The sequence below is a fragment of the Hylobates moloch genome, unplaced genomic scaffold (genome assembly GCF_009828535.3).
Source record: "Hylobates moloch isolate HMO894 unplaced genomic scaffold, HMol_V3 SCAFFOLD_10, whole genome shotgun sequence".
Taxonomy (NCBI): Eukaryota; Metazoa; Chordata; class Mammalia; order Primates; family Hylobatidae; genus Hylobates; species Hylobates moloch.
The window spans coordinates 45,812,467-45,836,714 of NW_026652285.1; the positions used below are offsets into that span (position 1 = coordinate 45,812,467).

The window sequence follows — 24,248 nt, forward strand, 5'->3', positions numbered from 1 at the left end:
TGTACTTTCATAGCATTGGATGACAGCATTTAAAAATGAGTCTCACTATGTTTAAAAAAAAAAGGTGCTTTCTTTGTTTTATTTATATCTGGTCACTTATCCTAGTGATTATTCTGCTATTGTTGCTGAAGGGAAGTAATTGAAACCCTAGCCATGCCTGTGCAGAACCACTTGCCTTTCAGTTTTGACCATGTGAGATGCTAACCCAATGAACATTGTGTCTCCTCTAGCCTTCATACACCGAATTCGACATCAGTGGCAACGTCCTCGCTCTGATCTTCAACCAAGGCATGATCTGGTAGGCCAGCTGTTGGGCAGCTTATCACTTACAGAAAAGCCTCCCAGGTTATTTTTGCATAAAGCATTGAATCCTGGTGTTAGAGGAGAACACAATCGGTGTCTAACTCCATATTTACTTTTGCGAAGTGGATGCCTGTATATAGTTTCCTTTTCTTTCATATCTTAAATGTCAGTCATCAAAGGTGTCTTTCTGTTTTGCGAGGCACTCCTTCATCCAATAATGGGAGTCTGTGTTCTGATTGGCAGATTTATTTGAAGACTATATTTTGTGACACCATGATCTAATATTAAAACAGTAATAATTACATTACCACATGTTAAGTATGAAATAAATTAACCTAAGGCCTTTCCGAGAGACCGAGTTTATTTTGTTGTCACTACTAAATACATTTAAAATGTAACTTATAGCTACTTTTAAAAATAATACCTTATCAAATCCAATAGTTTGTCGAGATGAAACACATGTTTTAGGAAGGTCAAGTTAAAATACGATCTTCAGTTTGTAATTTGTTTTATAGGGCCATTGGCACATCAGAATTTTTTTTTTGATGTGTGAAGTGTTGTCATATCTTTTATCAAATAAAAGCATTCTCACTATAAACTTGACAGGTTAAGATGAGTCGATACAGTAGAAATCATTTTTGAGTTTAAAAACTGAATCATGACATCCAATTCATCTGAGGACCATGTGTCTTGGAAATCTGTCACTTCAGATTTCCAGCCTATGAGCAGTTACAATAAGGCTACTTTATCCTGGGGACATGTGCCTAAGACAATATTATGCTACCAACCATATAATTGTCCTATTTATAAGTGCCAGTATAGACTCAGTTTTTGAACAAGTTTCATATATTGTACAAATAGATCTGTCCTGAATTATTAAACCTTTGGGTGCTGACAGACACCGGACCCCTCTGCAAATGCTAAAACTGTCTTGCTTCTGTCACACAAAAACCACCCTCCAGGGCTCCATTGTCCTGCCATGGGATGACTGTTAAATTCCTGTGCCTGACTAGGTGAACAATGTGGAAAAGATATTATAAAAATATTGTTTCCTCCTTTGTCAGGTAGGTTTAAAAATCTAATTTTTATTCCCTCCCTTTCTAAATTTTCCAAGTATGACTCACATGTCCAGACTCACTAAGGAAAGAAATGCATCCTTCATTTTGCAAGCAGGGAGGAAAGTCAAGGTTGCCCGAGGAACGTCTACTGACACAGAAGTAGAGGGAGCAGCTTCTGTGGGTTCTGAGCTTTCATTTCCTGGAGTTCAATTTGCTGTCATGGCAGAAACTGGCTAACACGGCTATGGGAGTAATGAGAAACCACTGTTCTATCAGTGGCTTTTACACAAAGTGTCATAAATCCTTCAGGCCTCACGGGTACCATTCACGCAGACATATGCTGTACGTCTATTGTGTTCTTTCAGAGTTAAGACAACAGATTGGCCTAGAAATTTGTTTTTATTGTCAGAAAAGCTGTTATAATGGCTGTCCTGCTTGGTTTCACTTGTGATTTTGCAACTATTTTAGTCCACTATTGTTCATATTGAAATTCTTAAATATCTAACATGTTTTTCCAGTTCTGTCATGGGCAGATCCATTATCAAAATCTCTGCACTGTCATTTTCTGTCTATTAATTCTTCAGACAGTGGTCAAGCTTGCTTCTGGCTAGTTTGAAGAGAATATTAGAACGGGATTGCGTTTTTTGAGTATACAAAGATATTCATACACTTTCCAAAGTTCCAGAAGCAAACCGACCATTATTCTGTTATTCACTGTCACGTCAATGCTTGGCACAAATATTCTTTTCCTAACCCTAGGAGGCTGATGAGGGAGGGGGATGTCATGTAGAGGGAGGTGTGGGGCAGGTGTAATGTAAAATTAGTAGGCTGACTCTGCACAAAGGTCCTTACACACAATTGTTCCATTATTTTATGAAGCATGAGGATATAATGCCTGAGATTAACCATTTTCTACAGAAACAATTAAAAAGGTATGGGGATTTTTTATTCAATTCCATTGGCTTATGACTAGAGACATTGAATTACTGCTTTAGGAATCGCTCAGTAGTGGAGGTTATTTATGCAGATGTTGTTAACATCAACATTTATAGATAAAATCCATTTTGCTATGATTTGGTTGAATGATCAGTAACCTTTATTTACACACTTATTTTTTGAAATACACATGATGGTTTCTGTGCTAATATTTTTAAATGATGAAAGCACATAATATCTTTATCACAGCAGGATATTAAGAAATGGCAGAGAACACACAGTGAGAGAGAAAATGAGTTTTGGACATTGCTCCAGCACTGCTTCATTGGGTACTCTCCAGCCAGGTTTATCACCTTTTTTTCTTCACTTTCTCAGTTAATCAGATGTGAATAATTTACCTGACATGTACATGTCGCTGAAGTAATAAGGAGAGTTAAATAAGCTTTTATTTTCTTTGATCTTGCTGGAAGAAAAGAATTTTATAAGGCTAAAGTGTTACAATGATTTTTACTGACAGATGATGGGATCATGCCTGGGTAAGGGACTTAGTGAGCCGAGCTGATTAGTGACGCATGAACAAAGATAGGATGAGCATTAACGTTCAGATATTATTATGCCAGGACTTATTTTTCTAGGTTATGTCTCTTGAGTTATTTGTTCAAAATGTCTTTGTGATATTTATTTTGAAATTTTGAAATTTATTTATAGATGTATACACAAATAATAAGCATATACATACAAACAATGTGCATGTATATAGGTACAAATATGTGTGGTTTTAGGCAAGTCTCGATTTTGAATTACATGCAAAATTATGTTTTAGAATTGATCAGGTTATGCAACAATGAAACAACCTCAAAATCTTAGCAGCTCATAAAAAGAACATGTTCAATGTGGAGTGGAAGAAGAGCTTTGCTCTTAGAACTTACCTTCACTTTAGAGACCCAGACTGATGGAATAGGATCCATCTGAAACCTTGCTATTACACTAGCAGAGGATGAAGAGAAGGAAAAACCATACAGGGCTTTTAAAGTTTCTACCCAGCAGTAAGGACCTAATTTCTATTCATACTTTATTGGCCAAAACAAGTGATGTCACCACCTGATTTTTAGAAAGACTCAAAGTGTATTACATCAACAAGTATTGGTACTGGGGGATATAATCTAGTGCTTTGCAATTCTAACCCATTAGCTGGGACTATCACTTGCTTACTTGCTCACTTTTTTGGCGTTCCCTCTCTCTTGCTGTCCTGTAACAAAAGTATACTGTATTGTTTTAAAATCTATCCTCTCATTAGAAAAATATAGTTTAACTTCCTACAAAGTCTTTGTTCAATTCATTATGGTAAAATATCATTCATATCTATTGTCTGAATCCCTTGTCAGCAAGACAGCCCAAATTGTGACAATATTACACTTTTCAAAGAAATGAGTTAACTTTGGGTTGACAAAAGTTCAATTATAGCAGAAACTAATTTCTTCATCTAAATTAAAAATGTCTCTATAATGAACCAAATTTACGTTGGATTGGCTAAACAACTATTCAGGGAGTACAAAATGCTAAATCTAGCTAGAGATGTTGAGGGCTTCATTATAGATAGGACAGTTTAAAAGACAGGGCTCCCCTTACATTTTTAAAATAAGTGCACATATATCTTCTTTTTGATTTTGAAATAATAAATTGCTGTTTATATTGATTTATGGTGCTAATGAATTTTCTCATTCAAGAAGAGTGAAATTTATTTTGTTGAAATAATCAACTAAGCCATCAAGTAAAAGTGACCACACCTAAGTGGTTCCCACCTAAAAGTAGTATTTTAAAATAGTTATAAAAACTCAGATGCACAAACAAGAGAATTCCCAAGACAAGCTAAAGTAAGAAAGTAAACAGACAAACTAAATTTAAATGGATGTGTGGAATTTTCATCTCAAAAACCTACAAGCTGGTTATAAATTTTCAATAAAACCCTATTTTAGGAGGCATAAATACATCATTGCAATTGGCTTTAAAACACCATATCACCTACAAAGAGAAAATGATCAACATCAGAAAGAGAAAATTTATTTTAATTTTCTTCTGTCATTAAGCAAAAAATTTCTTTCAGTTGTACAGTCATGGCCCACTGCAACCTTGACCTCCTGTCATTAAGCAAAAACTATTCATGACAAAAGTGATTAATTCAAATGTACAGTTTGAGTAGAAGAAGTGATTTTAAGGGTTAATTATTTTTAACAAGTTATATTTATAGATATGTTAGTCAATGATACAAGTGTTGGGGAAAGTTTATTTTAGAATTAGAAAAAAGAAGTAAAACAATTGTAAATATTGTTTACTCTGTTGTAGTTTAAATTCACTAATGATAGTAGGTATAGTTAGTTAACAGCATCCTTTCTATGAAATAATTATGATATGCAATTCCTACAATAATGAGGAAAGTGGCAAAATGTGTTTAGAAGTTGGAAATAGATAAGTGCAGTTTATTTATGAAAAGGGTTTGTGTGGTTGAAAGTGGCAGTATATTTTCTGCCTTTGGAAAAGAAGCATGATGTCAAATAAACAGGTGCAGTGTGACTTTCTTATGGAGTAAAGACTCAAAACTGAGCAGAGTTCTGCTTTCTTTCTAGGATGGGCTCCTTCTTTGCTCCCAGCCTCCCAGGCATCAATATCCTTCGACTCCATACATCCATGTACTTCCAGTGCTGGGCTGTTATGTGCTGCAATGTTCCTGAGGCCAGGGTCTTCAAAGCTTCCAGATCGAATAACTTCTACCTGGGCATGCTACTGCTCATCCTCTTCCTGTCCACCATGCCTGTCTTGTACATGATCGTGTCCCTCCCACCATCTTTTGACTGTGGTCCCTTCAGGTCTCTTGTTTTTGAAATTTGACTCAGGCATGGTGTTCTTTTGGGGGTGGAGGTGGGAATGGCCATTCATTGTATAAGCTACTTTTTTCCCCAAACAATGACATTTTTGGTTGGTGGAAATGAGATCCCACCTGGGTGCAGTGGCTCACGCCTGTAATCCCAGCACTTTGGGAGGCTGAGGCAGGCGGATCACCTGAGGTCAGGAGTTCGAGACAAGCCTGGCCAACATGGTGAAACCCCATCTCTACTAAAAATACAAAGAAAAAAAAATTAGCCAGGTGTGGTGGTGGGTGCCTGTAATCCCAGCTACTTGAGAGGCTGAGACGGGAGAATCGCTTGAGCTCAGGAGGCGGAGGTTGCAGTGAGCCGAGACGGCGCCATTGCACTCCAGCCTGGGGGACAAGTGCAAAGCTCTGTCTCAAAAAAAAAAAAAAAAAAAAAAAAAAGGAAAAGAAAAGGAAAAAAAAAGAAATGAGATCCTTTGGGTATTCAGGTTCAATAGGTGACATGGAGATTCTTAGGCAAGTTCTATCTATTTCCTCATTTGGGAATCATAAAAGAGAAAATACTTTATACTTTTCCAGGCTCTGCCTGGGTAAAATACATATGGTGAATCTGAGCTGTTTCCACTTTAGGGGACAGCTAAGAGCAAGGTCTGATGACACTGGTCTGAATGTGAGTTTGCCTGACTCTGGGCCATCACATCCAGACATGGTCAGCTATCACTACTTCTCTTGTGCATCGCTACCTTAAAAAGAGAGAGAGAGAGAGAGAGAGAGAGAGAAAATACCCCACACTTTACCTAGGAAAGAGAATTATTACTAAATACTAATGAGCATAAGGAGGGCCACCCAATTTGTTATCCAAAATACCACATGCTAGTGAAAAAAATTAAGGCTGTTCCACATATATATTCTCTCCTAATTATCATTCAAGTCAGGAATTAAGAGTCACAACGGCTCCTTGATCCAATTTAGAGGTATACATTTCTCCAGTTCTCTATGACAGAGCTCTCCTCTCTATGACACATATCAGAAAGCTAAGTCCCTGGGATCTGGAGGATGAAGTTTCTTTCCCTAAAGGGCCTTAGAAATGAATCTACCACAAGTTCTCCCAAGAACCTCTGCATGTTGAGTCACTGGCCTGCATGCACTTGAGCTGTTTGTACCTTTCAGTGAAGGAAATCAGACTGTAAAAAGCCACGTGAATGATATGCATGATGCTGTAATGCCCACATATAATTCCTCTATGTTGTCAGACCCAAGTTATTTAATTAAAGTCAAAAGGTTCATTGCTGACAGACTAAGTATATAAGAGACATTTTCACTCCAACAGCAGTCTGAGTTATTGCTTTGCTAGAGAACAAGAAAATGTTAAGCCAGCTGATGGAGTTAAACTAGCTGGACCTCTATATACTCAGAAAACTGATGTTGAGAAGCGCTGTTAATTCCAGTGTGTGTGTGTGTGTGTGTGTGTGTGTGTGTGTGTGTGTGTGTGTTGCCAAGTGGGCTGAAATAAATAATGCAGACAGTGACATCTGGAGACTAAATATGAAATTACAGTCTTGATGAGACATTTGTCTCAATAAATCCCTAACCAATCTCAGAGTACAAAGTTCAAGGAATATGCCATTCAAAGGCTTTAGTTAATTGCAAATTATTCACACTGCTTATTATCCAGGATAAGTTTAGGTGTGCATTAAGCTATTAATTGGAAGTTGATCCTTCTCAGTAAAACATAGCAAAGGACCTTAGCTGCATATAAGGGAAACCATACAATGTAAACATGGATCTCCACAGATGCATTCAGATTTACAATACCTCTTAGACATGAACAGTAGTTGCACAATTTCAGCTTCTTAAGCCCTACCTCTTCTGGCTTTCCTAATTGGCAAACTTATGCAAAATTACGGCATGTAAATCACTATTTTGAAATCAGGGAAATTTATTTTTTATTTTTAAAATTATTTATTTATTTTTTTAATTTCCATAGGTTATTGGGGAACAAGTAGTGTTTGGTTACTTGAGTCAGTTCTTTAGGGTGATTTGTGAGAAATCAGGGACTTTTAAATATTTTCAGTGGAGTACTGGGAAGGGGTATCTCTATGCTATTTAGATTTTATTTTCATGTCAGTTTCCTCACTTTGGAGCCAAAGGATGTTTATATTGTTTATTTGTCTGGACTTAAAAGTTTGAAAGGATTGTCCTGCTCTAGAAATGAGGTGAGAATGCTTGTATTAGTGGGTACCTCATAGCTTGTCATCTTTATGAACTCTGAGTTTTAGGTGATTTGCTTAACCTTCCTGGTGAAGGTTGTCTGATTCCGTCTGGATCCTGGGCAAGCAGCAATTTAGGAAATATAAATTTGAACTAGGTTACCGGAGGTATCACAGTGATGGCTAGTTGCTCTCCAGTGTAGGGAAGTTTTCAGGTAAGATGGCTATAGTATATTTATCCATTCAGTAAAGCAATTTGATGAGATATTCTAGATTGTCTGGTTTTATAAGACCTGGCTAGAGAGGGCAAATTTTCCAAGAAATTATTCCAATAGGCTAGTAAGTGGATTTATCGTAAATAGTTGACAATTTAAAGATGTTCAGATGAAGGCAATTCTAATTGTTCTACAGGATTTCCTGACACCTGATGTTTCCTGGCGTCTATGTCAGTAATTCTGAACAATTTATAGTTCTCTAGGTTTTTATATACATCCCTGCTTACATTATGACAATTTTATTTTTCATATATTTTCATCTTACTGCAAAGATAATATGTGTTTATGCTAGAAAACCTAAACACTGTAGAAATATTTTTACATGAAAATAAACGTGGCCCATAATCTTGAAAACCTGAAATAACGACTTTTTAGCATTTTATATTCTGGTTTGCCTTTTATGCATAATTTTTCATAACTGAGCTTGTACTGACACAGGATGTCTCTCAGCCCCTTCGCTGGACTCACAGAGGGGCACCCTGTCTACTCGGCCTGCTGTGCTTAACCCCTTGTGGGAGGAAGCACGTGGGCAAGCGAGTGCGGGATCTGGCCAGACACGCCGGGGCACTGACACAGGAGCAAGCTCCATGTGGGGCCCGTGGCCAGACCAGGTGTATCACCTTGAGGAGAATGCAGTGGTGCCCAAGTGCCTATGACCCCAAAGCCCCAGAGGGGGTGTTACAATGCTTCCTGAGTTCCACCATCCTCAGCCTGATGGATGGCAGTGTCTTAGCAGCTCAGTTGGCCCCTTGCCTCGTCACGTGGGGCAGCTGCCCTCCACTGGAGAAGGCAAAGGGCCAGTGTGACAGTCTTTCCTGGGTACCCACAATCGGTGGGCCCCAAGCTCTTGTCCAGCGTCCAAGAAGAATGAGGTCACATGGATTATTGAAGGATGGTGAAGGAGGAGAATTTTATTGAGTAATGAAATTGGCTGTCAGCAGAGAGGGCAGTTGGAGAGGGGCCAGGAAGGGCAGGTCATCTTCCCCAAAGTCAGGTTGTCTCTTCCCCAAAGTCAGGCCGATTCTTCCCCAAAGTCAGGCCATCTCTCCCCTCTACCAACTGAGTCTGTGGTCTTTATAGGCACAGGATGGAGGTGTGTGCTCACTGGTTTGTGAGTATGCAAAAAAGGTTAAAGTGAAGATGTCACTCAAAGGTAGACACAACAGTGTAGAAACCCAATTAGGAAAGGGTGGGTATATGTAAAATAGGTGAAGGGTGGGGATGAATCAGAGGAAAGTGCACCAAACAGGAAGACAAGTTCTCAATCCGGTCCAAGGATTTAACATGGACCTTGGCTTTCAGGCTTTAAACTGTCTTTGGCTTGAAGGTGGCATTTCACCAGGTACCTGCCCCTTTCTGCTTAGGCATTTGGCTGCCTCCTGTTGCTATCAGTATACTAGGTGCAGGTTTTTTAGTATTAAAAGTTAAAATTATGTTGTAAGGCTACTATTATATTGGTCATTTGCAATCATGCTTTATGCATCTATTTTTCTTAATAGTTTAGCTGACTTCTAGAGATTGGAGATAGAGCAGTTTCGTCTCTGTGGGTCTAGGACACAGTAAAGTGCTGGTCAATAATTTGAATGAATGAATGAATAATGACTGCTTATTGTGCACTAAGCACTAGAAGAGACGCAGGGTTAAGTCCATGCATTAAGCATTGATTCTGGTCCTGTGGCACTTATCACCCAGCTGGGAAGACAGGCCTCCTCATAAGCTGTTCTAATCTAGAGTGGCGCTATGCCTACAGCAGGACTATGGGTAGACACAGACAACTAGAAAACAATTCTGAGAATATTGTGTAATAGCACACTTTGGCTAACCTGGCAGGAGAAGGCATTGCCAGGGAAGAAGTGTAGATGCTTCCATAATTTGTATGTAATTAAGATATCTGGACTCCTTTCTTTGGTAAAAGGCCTGACCTGAAAAAGGTACACAAGAATCCCCAGGGATTCAGCAACTTTGCTTTGAGTCACACTGGATGCTGAGAAGGCCTCTGTGGGTAGGGATAATTTCATAAAATTTGAATGCCCCCACTCTAACTACATTCATCAGCTATGACCTGAGATGCTGGAGAAGGGAGGATAGATGGTTTTATCTTTTTTGGTACTTTTAATTTATCTGCTTATCCTGTATTCCATCTGGCTGGGGCTGCACTGGGGGGTATGAACAATTAGAATGGAATGGTGAAAAATAAAACTTATTGGAATAGGGAGTTATAATCTTACATTGCTTGTAAGCTTCATTCCCTCTTATGTATCATAAGTCTTGAAAATTAGGGTGTAGATCTTTAATTCGTGAAGCAAAACTTGTACCTCTGTAGTCCAACAACTACTGACAAAATACTTGGAGTCACTCTGTCTGCTGGAAGATAGTATTGGTTAGACCAGGAGGAAAAAACCATAATCTGGGACTTGTGTGTCATTGTTATTTAGTAGTTGAAAATGCTTAAAGATTAAAATACGAAAGCAAAACTAAACATTGTATTAAATGTTGCACCAACATTTATTCTGATAATGCATACAATTTGGTGAAACCCAACCCAAATCTCTTCTGAAAATTACATCTTTTCATAGTAAAATCAGTATGCATATACAGAGAAAATAATGGTGTAATGAATATTTTGAATATTATGGTACAATTCTGGCTATTCCTTAGTAAGTCAAGACATCCTGTTCTCATTTTTCTAGTTTATAGGAGCTGTTACTTGCCTTCATGGATCTGAGCAGTGGAGCTAAGCTAGTATTCATTAGGGCCTGTCCAGAAGAAGAAACTGAGAGGGAAAGAACCCGTGATTCGGTGTGGTTACCTTACCTATTAACATATCTGATGAAGGAAGTCTGGTGGAAAATGAGGTGGAAGCTATTGCGTGGAAAGAGATATTGGATTATATGTGGATTTTATTCCACTGGGCTATTCCTTGCTCTCATTTCCAAGGCTAATTAAAAATTGAGTGCACTATTTACCTAGCTCAAAGAGAGTATTCTCCTACAAGAGCAGCTCACTGAGAGGCAGACTTATGAGCTATTTACAAAATATATTTCAATCAAAATCTTAGAAATAAAGTTTTTAAAAAATCTTCTCCTAAATATGTGGTTAATTTCCTAACTGCTTTATGTTTATATTGGGATCATATTTCTCGTATCTTACGCATATATTGGGTATATGAGTTCAAAGTGTCAGCAGTTGCAGCTAAACATCAGATTCCTAACCTGAAAGAGGACCTAAGCAGTAATTGAGAAAGATTTCCAGTTTTCTTGCTTTAACCATGGTTTTCCATATGTTCTTAATAAACTTATCTTCCCCTTTTTAATTCCCCCAGTGGTAAAAATAGAATGTTTGAAGTCATTGGAGAGACCCTGGAGCATGATTTCCCAAGCTGGATGGCGAAGATCTTGAGACAGCTTTCGAACCCTGGGCTGGTCATTGCTGTCATTTTGGTGATGGGGTATGTGCTTTTCCTCCTCATAGAAAGAGCCTTTGTGATGTTCTTCCTGGCTGTTTTTTACATTTCAGCTTTTTCAGCTCTCTCACTCTCCCTAAGGGTTCTGCTGTAACCTATCCAAATTCAACACTGATTACATGGTGGTGAGAGGCTAAAATTCATGAGCCATATTCTGATCCTATTGGATGTAATTCACAGCCATCTGCATCTGTCTTTGCTTCCCCAGGATTATAAGATTTGTTCCCAAGTAACCACAATAATTATCTGTAAACAGCTAAAGCAAGGGAAACATAAATGCTAAATGCTAAATCTAATCAGTACATTGAGCTTCCCCCCAACAACCCGGCCCTCCACCTCTTGTTCCATAAAGCAGATGGCAGTGAATATACAGAAATAATGATCCTCTAAGTTAATATTCCCCTCGGGGGCCCTATAGACTATATTTTAGGGGCAAGGGCTTAAAGGGTTTAAAAAATTTCCCTGTCCTTGTTGTTAGAGGGCCGTCAATAACTGTGTGTTCACGATAATAGAATCAGAGACCAGAGGATCTTGGGAAGTTCCTGTAGTCTGTCCCTTCAAAGTCAGAAGTGATTTCCAAAGGGGAACTTGTCAGGTGACTTTTGTTTTCATACAGCTTTCATTGGCTTCTGACTCTTGGCCATCACAGATAAACTTAGACTCTAAGTAAAAGTATAGACTTGCTATGGAAGAGCCAAAGGCAGCGTCCATCTCTCCCTTTCAGTCCCTGAGTGCCTCCTACATAGAATGTCTGGAGCTGCCACGACTCTCAGTCAGGGGGTAAATATTAAACAACCCCAGGGACACTTTAAGAACAAAGTTGACGCAAAGGATTTGGTTCATTTAAATAAAGGTAAAACGAGGAAATCTCAGGGAGAAAACTCCCAGTGGTTTGCAGTAAATGAGCAGGGATTCTGACCCAGTTATTGTCATGATCACAAGCCACATAAAGTAGTGAGGGCAGGTTTATCTTCTTCAATTTTATAATCTAAGAAATTGACTTACAGAAAGAAAGTGATTTTCCCTAGGCGAGAGAGAGTAAAATGGTCGTAGAAGGACCTAAAGCAGATCCTTTCACAATAAATCCAGTGCTCTTCTTTATACCACGAGGCTTTCTGTGAGGGAGAGCTAATAACCTGTAGGGATAATTAAACAGTAAATCAGATTACCATTATATATTACATAACCTTGATAATGAGGTGCTATTAAGAATCTGATAGTAAATCTCTGGCACAGATGCATTAGAAAATGACCTACTGAATGCAGCATGTTTCACCAGATGGTCTTTGAAACAATTTTCTTTCTCTACATGTCCATGATACAGTGGTTTCTGAGAGCATGTTAATCAGTATCCTGTGGCCTTTGAGAGTCAAGGCCCTTTCGTGGTATGAATGAGGTGTTGTTTAAAACACACACACACGGACACACACACACACACAATGTAAATGTCAGATTTTGTTACCATATTCTTACTTTATTAGGAGACATGTTTATTTTTAAGTGAAGAAGTGGCATTGTTCAAATGCCTTAATCCAAAGATTTAGTAATCGGTCCTAAGAGTGTTTAAAAGGAATTAACACTGCCTTTGTTTCAGGTACTATTTACACACTGACTCGTTTAATTCCCATAACAGCCTTGAGAAGTTGGCTTCATTAATCATACCATCAATAACACATTGAAATTCTGCCCCAAGTCAAGTGACTAATAAGTGGAATTTAAACTCATGTCTTCTTGTTTCCTACACTCACTTGCAGCACCAAACAGGGATCAGAATCAGTGGGAATTTCAGATGGGCTGAAAGCCACTTGTCCAAGGTGGTATAGACCCAGGGTCAGCACACTTTTCCTAATTCGAGGGCCAGAGGCAAATTAGGCCAAGAGGCAAAATTGAGGATCTTAATTAAGTAATTACTAACATAACCGTTTAAAAGACAGAAAAACCATTCTTAATTCATGGGCCATACAAAACAGTCTGGCAGTCATCTTCAGCCTGCAGGACCTAGTTTGCTTTGATCTGGACAGCCTGGAGGAAAGCTGGCCCCATGCGAGTGTCAAATAGATGTACTGAAAGGTTGATTGTGATTCTGAAGTTCTGATTTAAAACCCAGATTTTAGCTTATTACTGAGTATATTTTTTCAAATTCTGAGATCTCATCTTCTATTTATGGAGCCCATACAATTGGCTTAGCTTTTTATTACCTTTAATTAGAGAATTGTACTAGTATTTTGAATTTCCCCCAATGGATTATATTAAATCAACCTGGATGGCTTTTGGGTATCATAAAGCAGAGTTCAGGTTAGTTCTCTGCAGGCAGTTTCATTCCTTTGGAAACTAGAAAAAGATTTGTGAGGAATCCTTATTTAACGTGCATTACAAGGCAGAAAATCATGGTGGATAAATAGAGAATTCCAGAACTTGAAAGGACTTGTGAAATCTTTGAGTTCATTTTCCAAATCTAGGAACTTTTCTAAAAAAATCTTTATAATATACACCACACACACACACACACACACACACACAAACATTTATTGAGCACCTATTTCATGCCAGATATTGCCCTGCATGCATTTATGTATGTAATTTTAGTTAAACTCCCATCACTCACATAAGAGATAAACAAACTCAGCCAAACCATATCAATAATTGTGTTGCTAGCACCAGACGGCTCATAAAGGATACTGTCTTTCATTCTGCGGAGTAGAGGAAATGTGTTCAGTATCCAGTTATTTGCAGCAAAGAGTAATATAAGTTACCTTTTTTACTGTATTTTTTCTTTGTTTGTTTGTTCGTTTTGCCTTAAGTGAAGATAAGCATATTTATTTTTACAGAATTGTCTGGCTAGAATTTGCCCTTTCTAGAATGTAAATGTCATTTAAAATCCAAGAATATTCCTTTATACAACACTTTCTTTTTGAGGGAGAAAGAAATGCAAACAATACATTCTACGGAAAAAATTCCATGTTCATTATCTATTCCTATGAGGATTATATTCTTAGCTGCAAAGGCCAAAGGATGAAATTTAAGGCAGAAAGTCGTTTTCCTTTTTTTTCGACATATTCCCTAAGCTGCAGTAGGTTTTCCATTCTCTGGGATGCCATTGCCATCCACTTTAAATGCTACTTTTCAATTATAATTTAAACTGATGTTAATACATTTCCAGGAAAAAGCTAATATTAGGCAGTGTGAAATAGCAGACAGAGCAGGCTGTGGATCAGGAGCCTTGGGCCCCAACTTTCCAACTTCACCCCAGCTTCATCCCTATGTCATCCTGAGTGTATCTCTTTACCTCTCTGGACCTCAGCTTTTATCTATAAGACAGGAGATTTAGAGTAGAAAATAGCTTAATAGTCATTCCCATGCTGATATTTCATAATTTACTGAATACAAATTTAAGAAGTATCTTGGGGAACTGAAATACACCTTACATTATATTTTTTTTCTTTTAAATTTAGTTTGGCCATCTATTATCTCAATGCTACTGCCAAGGGCCAGAAGGCAGCGAATCTAGATCTAAAAAAGAAGATGAAAATGGTAAGATACAATTTATTTCATAGAAATATTATCTTTATTAATGTCAAGTAGTAGAAAACACTGAGAAGTTTAATTTTTTTCCCTTATTTTTTATTGTGTAGCAAGCTTTGGAGAACAAAATGCGAAACAAGAAAATGGCAGCTGCACGAGCAGGTTGGAGATAAGTTTATGTTTGTAATTTTTCTTTTTCTTTCTTTCTTTCTTTTTTTTTTTTTTTTTTTTTTTTTGCTTTTTCTCCATTGGATGGTGAGTGGCATTATTGCCGTGAGCGAGTCATTCCACAATCCTTACCTTCCACCTTTTTAGCCCTTCTCAGGCATCACATCCAGGGGATTTGGTTGTTTTCTAGTAGGAGGAAAAAAAGAGAAATGAAAATGTGGGCATATAAACTTGGCAGTAGTGATTTTTAAAAGTGACCTTGAAAATGCGCAGAAAATGAAGAAATCCCGCATATAGTCATATACAAACAGCAGATACAAATGCAGATGCTCTCCTGCCCATGTTGACTATTTTCATACATGGAAGGATATGGCGAGAAGATCCCAAGAGGGTCCTCTGGGCTTTCCACCACTGATTGCCAGAAGCCCTTTCTAATCCATTAAACTTTCTTTTTTTAAAAACCTCTTTAATTTTTAAAATATTACAGTAAAGCCAACTTCTAGTTGCCAAAATTAATAATATGCTTTGAGTTCCCCATGGAAAGGTGATACCTAAGAACTTCAGTGAAAACCCTTTCCAACTTTGTCCTCACTCCTAACTTTAAAACTCTTTACATTAGTAGGACTGTTTCCCCACTGCAAGTAATAAAACACTCAAATTGGTTTAATTAAGAAAGAGTAATTTATTCGACCACACAAATGCGGGGAAATGGTATGTATGGCTTCAGGCCACTTTTTAAAAAATATATATATATATATTTATTATACTTTAAGTTCTAGGGTACATGTGCACAACGTGCAGGTTTGTTACATGTGTATACATGTGCCATGTTGGTGTGCTGCACCCATTAACTCGTCATTTACATTAGGTATATCTCCTAATGCTGTCCTGCTCCCAGCCCCCCACCCCACAACAGGCCCTGGTATGTGATGTTCCCCTTCCTGTGTCCAAGTGTTCTCACTGTTCAATTCCCACCTATGAGTGAGAACATGCAGTGTTTGGGTTTTTGTCCTTGGCGATAGTTTGCTGAGAATGATGGTTTCCAGCTTCATCCATGTCCCTACAAAGGACATGAACTCATCATTTTTTATGGCTGCATAGTATTCCATGGTGTATATGTACCACATTTTCTTAATCCAGTCTATCATTGATGGACATTTGGGTTGGTTCCGAGTCTTTGCTATAGTGAATAGTGCCGCAATAAACATACGTGTGCATGTGTCTTTATAGCAGCATGATTTATAACCCTTTGGGTATATACTCAAAAGATTTTTTTTTTTTTGAGACCTGGTCTGGCTCTGTGGCCCAGGCTGGAGGGCAGTGGTATGATCTTGGCTCACTGCAGCTCCAACTTCCCAGGCTGAAGTGATCCTTCCTCCTCAGCCTCCTGAGTAGTGGGGACAGTGCACACCACCATGCCTGGCTAATTTTTAATATTTTTGTAGAAGTCAGGTCTTGCTAAGTTGCCCAGGCTGCTCTCAAACTCTTGGGCTCAAGTGATCTTCTCTTTTTGGCCTCCCAAAGTGTTGGGATTACAAGCATGAGCCACTGTGCCCAGCCTTCAGGGCACTTTTTATTCTAAGTTTAGAACAGGGTCAGGTCTGAGCCCACCTCTCTGTGAATCTCTGAAGCTAAACTTCTTTCACATTGGCTGACCTTTATGGCAGCAGGAATGGATGCAGCAACTTCCAGTGCCATGTCCTTAGACTGTAAAACTTTCCTAGAAATTCCTCAACCTCTCCTCCTTTCAGATTGGCCCCATATGGGTCATGTGTCCATCCTTGTGCCAGTCACTGTGTCTGAGTATGGTAAGTTACTGAAGTCAGTCAGGACCCACTCTTGGAGCTGGGATCGGTCTGTTTTCCTGACACATGAAATGCACTGGGGAGGGCACACCTACCTAAGAGAAGGGGAGAAGGATGCTGGGTGTCCCCAAACAACAAATGTTCAAGACTTGGTTTTGTTGCCTTCTTTATGCTTAGCCTTTTTTCTTTTTCCTCTCTCTTTTCTATCTAGCATGCACAAATATAAAGTCAAATGCTGGGTGCTGAATTAGATGATTACAGTGATGTACAGTTATCAGACTAGTTTTTAATGAAATTTTTAATTTTTTAAATCAATGCTACATGTGTGCATAATTTAGAGTTTCATTTAGAATTTCATAATTCTATAAGGCTTATCATGAAAACAGCATCTTCTTCTGCCTCCTACACCAGTTTTGCTCTCTTCGCCTCCCCTACACTGAACTACCCTAAGACAAACACTTTCAATTTTTTTAGTTGATTTTTGGATATTTATCTCCAAATTACCTAATTTTGTTGTAATTTCTTGACTTTTTAGTTTTAAGTATTATCTATTAAAATTATTAACTACAATGGATATAATAATTTTAATAGATAATACTTACACATTTTTTATACTCTTGCCCCAGTCTCTCTATGCATTCTACCTATGTAGTTATATTATTATTTTGGTTAGGCCAGTATACATTATTATGGACACACAGTCTTCACAGCTGAGCCAAGTAGTAAACTATGATACTTGTGCATACTTTAAAATTTTCTCAGGATTCATAATTTCTCTTTTTAAACATTTTCTTATTTTTTATATATTTTTTCAGTGATGCATTTAATTTCCAAATCTCTGCTACTTATTGAGTTATACTCTCAATATATTCAGACATATTGGGTTATCTATCCATTTCATTTCCTTGGAGAAATCTTTCCCAGAATCTTCTACACTTCTCCAATTTCAACTGGTGTGTGTCTGGGATACAGCTGTCATCCTTTCATTTTTCTTCACTGTCATTCAGCAGGATCTCTGTCACTTTATCCTGTTTTGGATATTGTGTTTTCCATTTTCTCCAACTTCCTCTCTTTTGGTTTACTCACATTTTGCAGGTAAGAAAGGGTATGTGAGAGGCAAATTTCTGAGACCGTACAGGTCTGAAATTGTTCTTCTCTTCCTCTCCCTTTTGACTCATAGTTTGGGTGTCAAAAATACTCATCTAATTATATTAGAAATAATATCCCTTCAAAACAATATTTTTTCAGAGGTTTCCAATTGCCTTTTAGATTCCACAATTGCTCTTGAGAAGTTTAAAGCCATTGTGATTCTTAGTCTTTCTTGAGCACCTTGTATTTTTGATATCTGTTTGGTTTTCCAATCTGGAAAGTTCTAGGGTCTCCTTATCTGCATGTTCGGAATTTCATGATGGTGTGTCTTGCATGGATCTATTTTTATCTCTTGTGTACTCATCAATGTGTGTCTTGCATGGATCTATTTTTATCCCTTGTGTACTCATCAGTGGGTTCTTTTCCTCTTTGGTTGAAGGGAATTTTCTTGAATTGTTTACAAATTCTTTCCATCCATTTTCTGTTGTTTTTTTTTTGTTTTTGTGTGTGTGTGTGTGTGTGTGGAATTTCTAATTTATTTTTCATCCTTAAATTCCTTTTGTCTCTTTGCTTTACCCATGAACATTTCCTTATCTTTAAATTTCAACATTTCTCTTGGCCTTTTCACTTTTGCTGTCATAATTTTAGTTTCTGCAAGCTGTTTTGTTCTTTAATTCTTCTTTTTTAAACAGCATGCTGTTCTTGTTTAATGGCTGCAATGGCTTGTTTTGTCTTTATGAGAATATTAATAACTCTTTTTGACGTTTCTTTGCCTTTGATAGTCTGTTTTCTCTAAGCTGTTCTGTCTTTCTTCTTCCCCTGCTTGGTGATTCCCCTGCTTTGTGACCCTCAGCTCATATTTCAGGGTAGGATGCAAAGCTGGGTTTCGAAGCTCTAAGTACATGGATGGGGCTTGTGGGCAGATCCTCATTGGAGGACTCTGCCTGGGCTGCCGCTGAATCCCCATGTCAGTATTTTTAGGCTTTTCCTCTTAGGCTGATCAGATTCCTCAGAAAAATTACTTCCGAACTCTTGCCCAGAGAGTAAAGATTTGCCTGGCAAATCTGTAGCACCTGAGTGGGAAAAACGACATGGGTGGGGCTCAGCTTTCAGCCTACAAATGCTCACTTAGCCCCCTATTTTTACTGCGGCACTCCTTGTGGTCTTCTAGCCCAGAAGCATCTCTGTTTTACTCTTTTTAGAAAAAATTATTCCAGTCTTCTGCCAGATTAAAGGTGGTGGGGGGTGGGGAGCAATTATTCATTTGTACCAGGTGAAGGCGATCTCAGACTCTAACTGCTGCTGCTTCGTTTTTTAATAACCCCCACCCCTTCGCCCCACCAAGCTTGACTTGCTTCTTAAATAGCTAAAACATCCTCTTTGTATTGGTTCCTTACTTCCAGAGGTACCTGTTGCTGCAAATTACTGAACATTTTGGAGATTTTATGTGTAAATTATGTTGCTTACTGTCTTTTTCCTCCCCTGGCTTAGCTTTTCAGTTAGAATTGATAAGTCATTATCATTAATCTGTCTGCTTTCCAGCTTCTAAAATTTCATCATTGTTTTCTCTTCCCCTATTCTCCCCCTCCTTGTAGGTTTATGCAACCTTCTCCATCTTCCTCCCCAACCCCCTCAAAATTTCTTGACTGTCATGTTTGTGAAAGGGTGAAAGTTCAATTCAATGTATTTACCTCTGCAGTTGAGGCAAACCTTTGTATTTCCTACACTAGGAGAGCAATGGTTTTATGTTCATCTTCACTCTGTGCATCCCACAGTGCTTACCTAGGGTTTTGTTTTGAAATAGAGTCTGGGGTGGAGTCTACTTTAGTGGGAATTTATTAGAATTGTCTAGTCTTTGCAGAAGATGAGGTGGTTGAAGCACATGCATCACATATACCAGCAGTGCTTTTGTATAATTTAATATTATCAAATTAGTACTTAAGAATGGAAAATTCTGACTTATAAGATCTAAATTCTAATTAAGGCTTATTGTTATCTTTATTGTTTTAAATGATAATATAATGCTATACCATGCTATTCATCTGATATTTTTTCCATAATATGTATGGCCACCCAGTAAACACCTACTGAATATCTACTGAAAAATGAGAAACTCTTTTACTGGAAAAATATAAAATATTCATCACATAAGCAATAACTTATAAATGTTACAAAAAAAGTAGTGCATTCATTCTGCCTTGTTTAGAATTTGTGAAGCCTTTGCAAACTAAGAAACATGGAAATATTTTGAACATTAAAATGCTAAATATTATGGGAAAGTAGAGCACATTTGGACAATACAGATTTCTGGCCACTTCATTCAGAACCATTAAGCACACTGAAAGCTACATTTTTATTTGCCTCCTGTTCATCTTCTCTCTCTCCTTTTTTTTTTTTTTTCTGTTTTGTGAACAGCTGCAGCTGCTGGTGGCCAGTAATAAGTATCCTGAGAGCCCAGAAAAGGTACACTTTGCCTTGCTGTTTAAAAGTAATGCAATATGTGAAGGCCCAGAGAACAAGCACTGTGGAACTGCTGTTTTCCTGTTCTACACCGATGGATGTTCAAGGTCATGCTGGCCAATTAAGGCATCATCAGTCCTACCTGAGCAACAAGAATCTAAACCTTATTCCAAGTCAGAAACTGTTTCTGCGCAGCCACACTCTCCCCTGCTCCATTTCGTGAATTTTTTTTTTTTTTTTTTTAACAAATTGAGTTTAGAAGTGAGTGTAATCCAGCAATACAGTTTACTGGTTTAGTTGGTGGGTTAATTAAAAAAAATTTGCTCATATGAACTTTCATTGTATATATTTCTTTTGCCTTTGTTTCCTTAAACTGAGAGCAGAAATATTTCACCCTTTTTCCTCTAAGTTTAGAAATATCTGCAAAAAGTACTCATTGTAATCATTCATTAACTCATTTTTTGAAACCAATACCTTATTTTCTCTTTTTTTCTACCCATCTCCCCAACCATGCACCCCACAGATATATTCCCCAAACCTTTGTATTTGGTGCTGGGTTCAGTATGAAAAGAAATAGGGTTTTTAGAAGAAAAAAAAATCCTATGTGAATTGGGGCCTGGATAGCACTGAGTTGAAGATCTCTTACTTTGACAAGGTACACGAGTCTTATACAACCTAGCTTTTTATGAGTTAAAATTTAAAAAAAAGGAAAGACGTCATAAATGACTGCTGTTCTCTCATAGTGTGCTCATTTGTCTTCCAATGATCATGTTATCAGTGGTGAATCCATACAGGTCTGCATCAAACTCGATATGATTTTTGCCTCCTTGGAGGGAAGAATTTAGCTGAGGGGCAGAAGTAGGTTTAAGGCAGAGGGAGAGATCAAGGCAAGTTTTAGAGCAGAAGTGAAGGTTTATTAAAAAGTTTTACAGCAGGAACAAAAGGAAATAAAATATACTTGGAAGAGAGCCAAGTGGGCAAATTGAGAGTTCCAAGTGCCCTGTTCAGCTTTGACCTGATGTTCTACACACTGGCATGGTTCTGGAGTTTGCATCTCTCCCTTCTTGATTTTTTTGGGGGATGGGCTGTCCGTGTAGACGGTGGCCTGCCAGCAGTTGGAAGGAGCTATGTGTACAATGTGTTACTGAAGTTGTGTGCATTCTCACTTGTGACGTTTTCCCTTACCATTCCAGCGTTCCTAGAGGAAGGTCATATACCAGTTAAACTCTGCCATTTTGCTTAGTGGGCATGCTTGAGCCCACTCGCCGAACTCCTAAGATCTCCAGCTCAAGTGTTTTCTATCTATTGGGAGACTGTCTTTCCCTGGCACTGGTTGCCACCAATTATTATTTTAGAGAGATGGTTTAACAGCCACCTGACCATCACCTAATGGGCACCTGACATTCCTGTGGGACGGGTTGGGTGGGGGGGCTCTCTTGCCCTGCTTATGTTTTTATGTTTGCCTAACTACCTACTCTAAAAATCATATCCTGTAAGCTTAGATTCTAATGTTCTATAATTTTTTTCTTTGCTTTTTTTGTTAAGGTCAGGAAAACACACTTATCCATATATTCTATATATAGATAAGTTTAAGCATTATTATGGATTTACAGTTTGAATTGACTTTAAGTAGTAAAACTCAATGCCCTCACTAGCCTTGTTGTATGACTTTAATTGCATATCTAACTCAATGTGCCTTTCCAAAGCTAAGCCAATTTGCCTGCCATTCCCTGCAGTTGACTTGCTGATTTTTATTATCCTGTCTCTGAGTTTCTCTTTCTTTTCGATCATCAAAAGGCAGCCATAGAATAATTGCACTGTTTCCCTGCCAATTCTAAACTTTATTCCTCTGGTTATCTTTTTCAGATTAACTTCCATTCTCAATCTTATCACTCCCTTTTTAGGATTCCTTGGGCTCTTATGTCTTTAATTCAGAGTCTAATTATTTATATTGATTTTCATGTGATTCGTAATGGTTCCTTATTATTTTTTGAATGCATGGATTATCTTTCTTGTCCTGATTGTAAATTCTCTGTGAGCAGGGTTTATATCTTCTAACTCTTTTGTATGCCTAGTATAGTGCTGTGCACAAGTAGGCGCTGAATAAATGCTTGTTAATTAAATTGAATCAATTTAACTTACAGCAATTGTGTTATGAGACAAAAACTTCTGTTATCTGCATGAAAAGATTTTACTAAGGTGTAAGAAATGGATTATCTGTTGATAGGCTGAGTTTATTATTGAATTAGACTATAATGCAGATGAGTAAATAAAGGTGGTGTTTATTTCTACTTGGATCATTTTTGCACTGTGTAGTAGTAAGATTAGCAAATTGAGTTATTGTTTTGTCGCATTTACAATGTGGATTGCACTTCCTTCTCTTGGTCTACATCATAAAGATGATGAGAGATGACAAACTGTTCCCCAAAGACATTCATCTCCTAGAGGCAATGTACTTTTAGAACGAATGTTCACGTAATAGACATTCAGACATGATATGCCGAGTTTCAATAGTTCCATAAATTAAAAAATATGTTGAATTTTTATAGCATCTGAATACTCACCTGATATAAGTTAAGCACCTTTTGAAATTTTAACCCTTTCAGTCCCCAGAGAATTGTTGAAAATATTTTCATATTACTATATGGACAAGAATCTGAAACAGTGAAGACCACTTCCAAAGCCGTTTTATGGCTATTCAGAGAATAGCCTTCCACTAGGATGATCTGATTGCTCTTATTTATTTCTGTATCTTCATTTCCATATCTTTAGAAGGCAAATAAGCAAACAAAATCTTCATTTCCATATCTTTAGAAGGCAAAGAAGCAAACAAAAATCTAGTCTTCACCTTTTATTCTTTCTGAGAAAAATAAAAAACTCCGAGAAATATGTGCAAAAACTGGATTTACTTATCTAAAGAGCTTTGCTGTTCACTTGAAAAACTAAGAAGCTGCATTTCAACACATTCTTTGAATTATTTATTTAGGCTTCTCAGACACATAGTTTAAGTTTTATCAAAGGGTTTGTATTAACACAATTTTGACCTGAGCTATGTTTTCCTATCTTGATGGATCTCTACAAGTATGAGAGCCAGAAATATAACCAAAAGAATAAGTAAACAGGGTTTCAAAAACAAGAGACTCAAGAATGAGATTTGCATGTGTTCTCAGCTCTCAATGCACATATGCACTTGCATTCTTGGAGGAGACTTTGAGACCTAACCTTGATGTTAAAAAAAAAAAAACCCACAAAACTGTAGTCATAGCCTTTATTCCCATATAACTCCTGTAAGAAGGAAATGCCATTACATGATGGCATCAGGAATTCTTAAGCCCCTTATGAGCTATCTTTTTCTCGAAGTTCTTTTGTAACAGATCACTTTGGCTATTTGGCCTCAGATTGTCCAGCTGCCTTTTCCAGGACTGATTTTGATGACTCAGCAGTTACGAATAATGAAAAAATGTGTACATAAAATACTCGTCCTCTTCTGACAAGTTAGATGTTGTATTACACACATTTTCTTCATATATACCACAAAGAAGTTTCCATACAAATCCTATGGTTATTTAAAAATTTATAAAATGGTATTTATTAATGATAGCACATTTGAAAAATGTTAATAAAATAAAAATGTAGAAGAAGTCCCACAATTCCACCACTCAAAATAACTTCTGTTAACATTTTTTCTTTCAGATTCACAATTATATATGCACAGACTCAGTAAAAAAGTATGGATCATAAGATATATCTAGTTTTATCCCACTTTTTAATTAAACATTTTCCTATGTCACAAAAATTACTTCAGGACATCTTAATAGGTATAAAGTATTCCTCTACATTAATATAGCATAATTAGTTTAACTATTCTACTTTGTACACTTAATTTAAAGATTAAATTACAAAGATTAACTTTACATTAAAGTAGAAGGATTAACTTTAAATTTGACTCCTTTTAGAACACATTTTTGTGTCAAGGCATTGACGGTCAATATAGACTTTTAAATCAATATATACACATTTTAACGCAGCTGTGGTCAACATATGGATCAATTATACTACTTACTACCACTTAATAAGTTTCCTGTTTCAT

General features: G+C 37.5%; 1 protein-coding gene across 1 annotated transcript in view; it reads left to right on the plus strand.

Annotated features, from left to right (window-relative positions):
• TMC1 (transmembrane channel like 1) overlaps nt 1–20,136 on the plus strand; it is a 147,208-nt gene extending 127,072 nt beyond the window's left edge. The window contains exons 15-20 of the mRNA XM_032164740.1: nt 231–298; nt 4,922–5,161; nt 10,974–11,099; nt 14,567–14,645; nt 14,747–14,798; nt 20,114–20,136. Of these exons, the coding sequence (XP_032020631.1) occupies nt 231–298; nt 4,922–5,161; nt 10,974–11,099; nt 14,567–14,645; nt 14,747–14,798; nt 20,114–20,136 (588 nt within the window). The remainder of the gene's footprint in view (nt 1–230; nt 299–4,921; nt 5,162–10,973; nt 11,100–14,566; nt 14,646–14,746; nt 14,799–20,113) is intronic.
• Nucleotides 20,137–24,248: the final 4,112 nt, after the last annotated feature.